Source organism: Ursus americanus, chromosome 30 (assembly GCF_024610735.1).
Source record: "Ursus americanus isolate L20-20 chromosome 30, mUrsAme1.1.p, whole genome shotgun sequence".
NCBI classification, from domain to species: domain Eukaryota; kingdom Metazoa; phylum Chordata; class Mammalia; order Carnivora; family Ursidae; genus Ursus; species Ursus americanus.
The window spans coordinates 2,633,832-2,640,746 of record NC_142156.1 but is presented as its reverse complement, the minus strand read 5'-3'; the positions used below and the strand labels follow the sequence as shown (position 1 = coordinate 2,640,746).

At 50.9% G+C, this 6,915-nt stretch overlaps 1 protein-coding gene across 1 annotated transcript; it reads right to left on the bottom strand.

The window, feature by feature from the left end:
• Positions 1-261: 261 nt before the first annotated feature.
• On the bottom strand, positions 262-5,260 carry CRYBA4 (crystallin beta A4). The gene is made up of 5 exons (XM_045791542.2): positions 5,210-5,260; positions 4,438-4,556; positions 2,984-3,125; positions 2,145-2,287; positions 262-593 (listed from the first exon to the last, which is right to left on the bottom strand). The coding sequence occupies exons 1-5, from the start codon at positions 5,246-5,248 to the stop codon at positions 446-448; spliced, it is 591 nt and encodes a 196-aa protein (XP_045647498.2). The 5' UTR covers positions 5,249-5,260; the 3' UTR covers positions 262-445.
• Between the last annotated feature and the right edge of the window lie 1,655 nt (positions 5,261-6,915).

Here is a 6,915-nt window from a genome sequence, read left to right as displayed (position 1 = left end):
TTGTGCTCAAGGGAAACTGATAGGCTCTGAATGACTCCTTTGGGGGAGAAAAGCAGCAGCAGCTAAAATCAATGACCCAAGGGTCTACCCTTACAAGCTAGAAAAATTAAGACTAAAGTAAACCCAAAGTAAAAAGAAGCAAGGAATGGTGCAGATAAAAGTAAGACGGAGCAAAGTCAGACACACAGACACGATGGAGCAAATCCACAAAGCGGAAAAACCGGTTCCTCGAAAGGTTCAATGAAATTGAAAAGCACAAGCTAGCACTAGACCTTCTTTTTTATTTCTTTTTGTTTTTCGTGCTGACTTGCATGAACTGGCTCACATGGGTGCTGGGTTCACAGGGGCTGCAGGGGGAGGCAGAGGAGTGGGCACGGAGGAACCTCCCAGCTCCTCCGTCCAGACAGGCACACGTTCGCTCCTCGGTGCCGCGCCGGCCCCCTGCTCACTGCTGGATCCTGCGGACGCTCTGCACCTGGAAGGTCTGGGCGTGAGAGCCCCACTCTCGGAAATGCTTGTAGTCGCCTGAGTGGTGATCGCACTCCAGAACGTACTGAAAGCCTCGGTAGCCGGGAAACTGGGAGCAAACCCAGCTGGGGAAGGGAAGAGGCAGACAGTCACCCTAAAGAGGCACCAGCAAGGTAAACACACGGGGACCAAGGGACCCATGCTGCATACACATTCTGGCCATCCTGGCCTCCCTTTGCTGCTCGGAATGTGCCCTGCTCCGCCCACCACTGGGCCTGTGATCATGCTGTTCCTTCTGCCAAGAACACCATTCCAGCCATTCTTTGGCTGGCCCCTCACCAAGTTGGAGTTACCCTCGGGTCTCAGCTTGTTCTGAGGACTGGTTTTCCAAATCAGGCTACACTCTTACTGGTCCTCTGTAGCTCTCATATAATTAGATAATTAACCGGTTATTTGTAAAATGTCAGCTTCCCCTGCCAGCAGGTGAGCTCCTGGGTGTAGCGGTGTGTGTGGGTCTGGTTCACTGGGATCTCTGATGAGGAGTGCAACGCCCAGCACAGAGGAGGGGCTAATAAATATTGAAAGAAGGAAGGGAGGGAAGGAGGGAGGAAGGAAGGAGTGGAGAATCTTAGTCCTTCCTCTTCTCCCTTAGCCAGAAGCCCTTCCAAGGAAAAAGCTATTCTTTCCATTCATTGACCCCTACATTGTTCAGGACTGGGCAAGAATTGGTGTCTCACTTTCTGAGCTTCCATTTCCCCTTCTATAAGAAGGAAGTGGACTCAAGAATCACAAGAGTTCCGTGCTACTCTGGAACAAGATTCTCTGATGGTTAAAAAACAAACAAACCAAACCAAACCAACCAAACAAAAAACCCGCCTCCCACCTTCACCCCTGCCAGGAGCCAATGGGCACTTAGAGGGTCGTCTTAATGTCCTCCCTAAGTCAAGCCCTCGCATCCCGCACTCACCTGCCGGCCCCTGGGGGGAAAGGGTGGGAAGGGTCAGTCAGTTCCCAGCTGGAATCTGGCTTCAGTCACCTAACTCCCTGCCGACTTGGAGCAGGTTGCTTGAGCCACACCTATTTAGGCCGGGGGATCCCTTCTCTCCACCCGTCCACCTCCCAGGCAAGGTGGGAAAACGCTCGCTTGGGCAACAAGCATGTGACCAGTCCTAGCCAATCAGATCACCCCTTCTTGCACATGGCAATTGGTTCAGAGTTGAGCACATGACCCAAGTTGGGCCAATGAGAACCTTTCCTAGGACCTTTGGTGGAATCACTGAGAAAGAGGCGCTCTCTCTCCCTGGAGCTTGCTTGAGTAAGGACGAAGCTACCCCGTTGCCTTTGCTTAGGAAGAGCTTGCCTGAGAATATTGCCACGATGAGGCAGACAGAGCAAGAGAGGGAGAAAGACAGAATCCTGCACCTGGATCCAGCTGTGCCTGAAGCTAGTGACAAGGGTCAATAAATATCCTTTGGGCACAGTATCAGTTTGATATGGGAGTCTGCCACTTGCGGTCCCACAAATTCTGCCTGATCCCTCCCTGTGCCTCAGTGTCCTCCTCTGGAATGTGGGCATCAGAGCCCCAAAGTCCCCAGCACAGAGTTTTCACAGGAGGTAGCCCTACCCCGCCCAACAGGCTCTTCTTCCCTGCCAGGCAGAGCCTTGGCTTCACTTACGCCCCTGAGTGGACGTGGAAGGAGCCCACTTCATTGCCGTCCCAGCCCATGGCCTGGAGGGAGGGGTAGTCATCACTCAGCTCCCCTTTCCTGCCCAGAAAGTTCTCTTGCTCGAAGATGGTCAGCCTGGAGTCACGATGGTTCTGTAGGCAGAGGAAACGGTCAGACCACCAGCCACCCAGCTGAGAACCCAGGAGCCTCTGCTGACACCCTTGCCCTTGTCCACCAAATCAGCCTTCCTTACAAACCCTTTGGAAGGGTAATAAGCCAACAAAACCTTACAAAAGGTGTATACTATTTGCCCTTCCTGAAATGTACACAGAGAAAATAACTAAGGAACAAATAAGCCACAGGGATGTTCATCCCAGCCTTAGAGATAACAACTGAAAAGATAAGGAAGGAAAGGAAGGAGGGAGGAAGGGAGGGAGGAAGGGACTCAACCTGAATGGCCCCAACTAGGGGATCAGGTGGTTAACTGAGGTAAGAAGAGGATTATTGTGATCTGGGTTCAAATCCTGACTCTCCACGTACCAGCTGGGACATGGCACATAGTGTTTCTCAGCTGTTTCCATACCCATAAAATGAAACTAACTGCCTCTACTTGTCAGGATCGTTTGGAGAACAAACGATGAAGGTGAAAATATATGCGGTGGTCTGGTCCAGATGTTACCCATTCTTTTTCCCCATAATGTGGCTCCATTTCAAGATGAAGAGAACAAGGCTCAGAGAGGGGAGGGAGGGATGCCACATCACAGAGCATGAAGAAGCGACACGAGAATTTGAACTCTGGGGTAATCAGTTCCCAAACCCCACTGGGACGAGGCGGTGGCAGAACTCACAGCACAGGCCACCGGTCGGAAGGAGGTGAGCCTATCGGCGGGGTAGGCGGTGTTGCCACTCCAGGCATCCCAGCACGGGTACTCGCCTCGCTCCAGCACATACTGCTGTCCTTGGAAGCCAGCATGCTCAAAGCCTACCCACCTGTGGATAGAGGGCAGAGAGTGCAAGAGGTAAGAGACCCTTCATCCATCCCAAGTTCTAGATCAATGGTCATCATTTGGGAGTTACTATTTGGGAGGCATTTAACCAATGTCTAGAGATCTTTTTAGGTGTCACACTGGGAGGAGGGAGGAGCCTGTACCTCTGTACCCCTACCCTGGAGGGTACAGCTGCGAACCACAATGGAAGCATGGATCAGGTCCTCAACAGCAGGGTGCCCACCACTCCTGCTGTCATCTGGCCCCTTTTGGTGTCATCCTGTGGGACGAGGGACACAGGAGGCTGCCACCATGATGACCTTGCATTTGCTGTCTATGTAAGTAACAAGCGGTCTTATGTAAATAATAAACCTGAGCTTATTTTCTCCTTTCAGGCAAAATCTGTCAGTTTGCTGGACTTATCCCTGGACAGGTCGCTGCTCCCATCTGATCCCCAATTCCCCACCCGTACAAAGCAGAAGTTAAAAGAGTTTTTCCCCCCAGGTGTCGAGGTGCATAAATGCCACCCAAGATGACCAGAGTGCCACTCACAGGCATGGTATAAAGTGACTCCAAATCACATACAGAGAACATTGTTCTCCTTTCAATCTACTTCCCAAACTTCTAGAAACTTCTATCTAGTAAGGTAGCCTCTGGCCACATGTAGCTAATTAAATTTAAACTTATATAAAATTAAATTAAATTAAATTAAAAATTCAGTTCTTTAGATGCACCAATTACATTTCAAGTCCTCAACGGTCATATACAGCCAGAGTTCCAAATCAGATAATGCAGAAAGTTCTACAGAAAAAGGTGCTGATATGGATAGAAGCCTCAGTATATTAGTGTGTCATTAATACTTCCACATTTCATGAATCTCCCTCTTTTGCTTTTAACACAACCTATCTCGTGCTCAGAGCCTCTGGCAACAATGTTCAACTAAAGATTAATAGCATTATTTTTTACTATACATATTTTTATAGTTACCTTCTATTTTTGGCAAGTGATTTTTTCTTTTCATTTATGCTTTAGAGGGACATTTCAGACCCAACACTTGATTCTAAAAGTCTGCCCCTACAAGGCCGGCTCATCCAATGGGCAGGATCTGTGTGAATGGTGATTTCTACATTTGGGCAGTGCACAACCTGCTTAACCTTACACTACTGTCTTGTGCACTCCTCAGCACTTTGGACCCAAGGAAGGCACACTGGTACAGTTAGAGTCTGGGAAGTTAGGGCCTAGAACACCCCTTTCTAGATCCCTTCCTGTTCCCCCCACCCCAAATCAGATCCCCCCCCCCCCCCCGCAAGACTCACGCTCCGCTCAGCACTTTCAAAGACCGCACAGTCTCAAAGCCAAGCTCCAGCACACTGGGGCACTCCGCCGTAAACTCATGCCTCCGGCCCTGGAAGCCCTCCTCATCCCACACCACAATCTGTGACAGAGAGAAAAGGTGGAGGCCAACATCAGAGTCCTGTGGGGGACCTCACCCCAGGACTAAGGGTGGGGCAGGGCAGGTAAAGTAAAGACTGCAAACTCAGATGCCTCCAGGGTAGGTAAAGAGGGGGGAGGGCTGCAAACTGGAAAGCACAGACCCCATAAATGGGTGATCTCTGCTCCGCACCACCTCTTTTTGCCACCTAGGAATGCCGACCAGATTTTCCAATTTCTCAAGACAATCACTGTATCTGGACTTTTCTATGGACCCTCCAGGTTTTTAAAGGCTGATGATAAATTCGAAAAAAAAAATTATTTTTAACACCGAGGGGACCAAAGAAACCATGCCCAAAGACTGTGTGCCATTACCAGTTTGCCATCTCTGCCAGAGTGTCACTGGTTAAATCTGGGGACCAGAAGACCATGTGTTCAAATCAAGACCATGTGTTCAAATCAAGACCATGTGTATAACCTTGGGCAAGTCCCTTCCCCTCTTTGAGCCTCAACTGCATCTTCTGCAAAATGGGGCCTCGTAACACCCCCCCCTCCAGAGTGAGGTGGGGATTCAACGGAGGAGGATGGAGGGGGTTTGACCTCTGCACCCCCCTCACTCCTCAGACACACCCCCACCCCTGCCGTGCCTCTTCCTACCTTCCAGTGTCCCGCAGACTTGGTGCACTGCAGGGTCATGTTGCCAGCTTCCTACGCGAGAGAAGAACATGATAACCTGCCACCCCGACCACCTGCTGTCCTTCCGGATGATCGAGTCTGGCTTGGGCAAAGTCGGCATCCAGATGGGATCCAGGTGAGACTGGGCTAGTCCTCTCCTTCCCAATCTGTGACTTTCCATCTGTAACTAATGTCATCTCCCTTCCTCGCGTCTTATACGCCATCTCAAAACTTACCCATTCTGGGTCCCCTTGCCTCTGAGCCCCACTCAGTATTAATTGAGCTGCTCACTATGGGAAAATTTCTGTGGCTACCGGTGGGATGGGTCACTGTAGCCTGTGCCAGGGTGCTAAGTTTAAGAAAGCCTCCCCAAGACGGCACCTGATGCAAAGAAGTGACTCTCATGGTGGCAATCAAGGTAATAGGACTATAGGAATAATTTGGTTTTTAAATGAGGGTGACAGGTATTGGTCTTGACCTTGGGGGCCTGACCTTGGTTAGGGTGAGGATGACATTCAGGATGGCACAGTGACATCCTCAGGACTGGAAACCTGGTCTCCCCACCTCCCAAGATGCTCGCTCAGAGCATGGATCCCACCCCTTCTCCAAGCCTGGGACTTACCAAGACCGACCCAGAGAATATGCCAGAACATGCTGGGACCAGCCGAGGTCAGGCTCTTATAGGCAGGGAGGGGAGAGGGCCCCTGGGAGACAAAGCTCCGACTCAGCATGTGAGCAGCCGAAACAAAAGCCGGTCCTGGCTCAAGTCCCAGTGGAGAGGTGTCAGCAGCGTTGGCTGCAGCTGGACGGGAAGGGTCAGGTGGCCTCCCTCAGGGATCAGCCATGAAGAAGAGAAGGGGAAGTTCTACCTTCATCAGCTCCATGGGACTCCAGATTGGAGCAGGAGAATGAGCACTGGACAAGGCATCCAAAAACTTCGCCCTTCCAAGCTGTGTGACCTGCGGCAGGTCATTTCTCCTCGGTTTCTGCCTATAAAACAGGACAAGAATAAACCACATCACGGGGCTGTTGTAAGGCTATGTAACACGCCTGGCACAGAGAATATATTCAACAAATGCCTATATATTTCCTCCTCCCACACTCCTTCATCTTCCAGCAGGGGCAATCAGGGTAGGCTTCATGTTGGAGGTAGCATTTCCTTTTTTTAAAAGATTTTATTTATTTATTTGAGAGAGAGAGAGCAAGTGAGCATGAGCGGGGGGAGGAGCAGAAAGAGAGGGACAAGCAGGCTCCATGCTGAGCACAGAGCCGGTCTCGGGGCTCCATCCCATGACCCTGAGATCATGACCCGAGCTGAAATCAAGACTTGGATGCCTACCTGACTGAACCACCAGGCGCCCCTGGAAGTGGCATTTAAACTAGACTCCAAAGGGCAAGGAAGATTTGTGCAAAGTGAGATGCAAGAAATGCTTTTTCTAAGCGAAAGTATGGAGGTGGAACTCGGGGTATATGTACGAGAAAGAGCTGGTAGCCCAATTGGGCTAGAGTTCCGGGACCCTCCGAGAGGGAGCTGGGCAAGAAAGGCCGGCTGAGCCCGGGTCTCCGGGACCCACAGAGTTCAAAAAGGAGTCCAGATGGCCCTAGGCAGACTGAAGCAGCTGTGCAAACATAAGCGCACCTGCCAGGTCTCCAGGGTTTGTGAAACGCACTTTGAATACCCTCCCCCT

Excerpts from the sequence above, each read along its gene's own strand:
- CRYBA4 (XM_045791542.2), bottom strand. The coding sequence starts at position 5,248 with ATGACCCTGCAGTGCACCAAGTCTGCGGGACACTGGAAG. Across the intron at positions 3,126-4,437 it reads TTGAAAGTGCTGAGCGGAGC|GTGGGTAGGCTTTGAGCATG; the intron begins GTGAGTCTTGCG and ends CTCTATCCACAG. Across the intron at positions 594-2,144 it reads TTCCACGTCCACTCAGGGGC|CTGGGTTTGCTCCCAGTTTC; the intron begins GTAAGTGAAGCC and ends TCCCTTCCCCAG.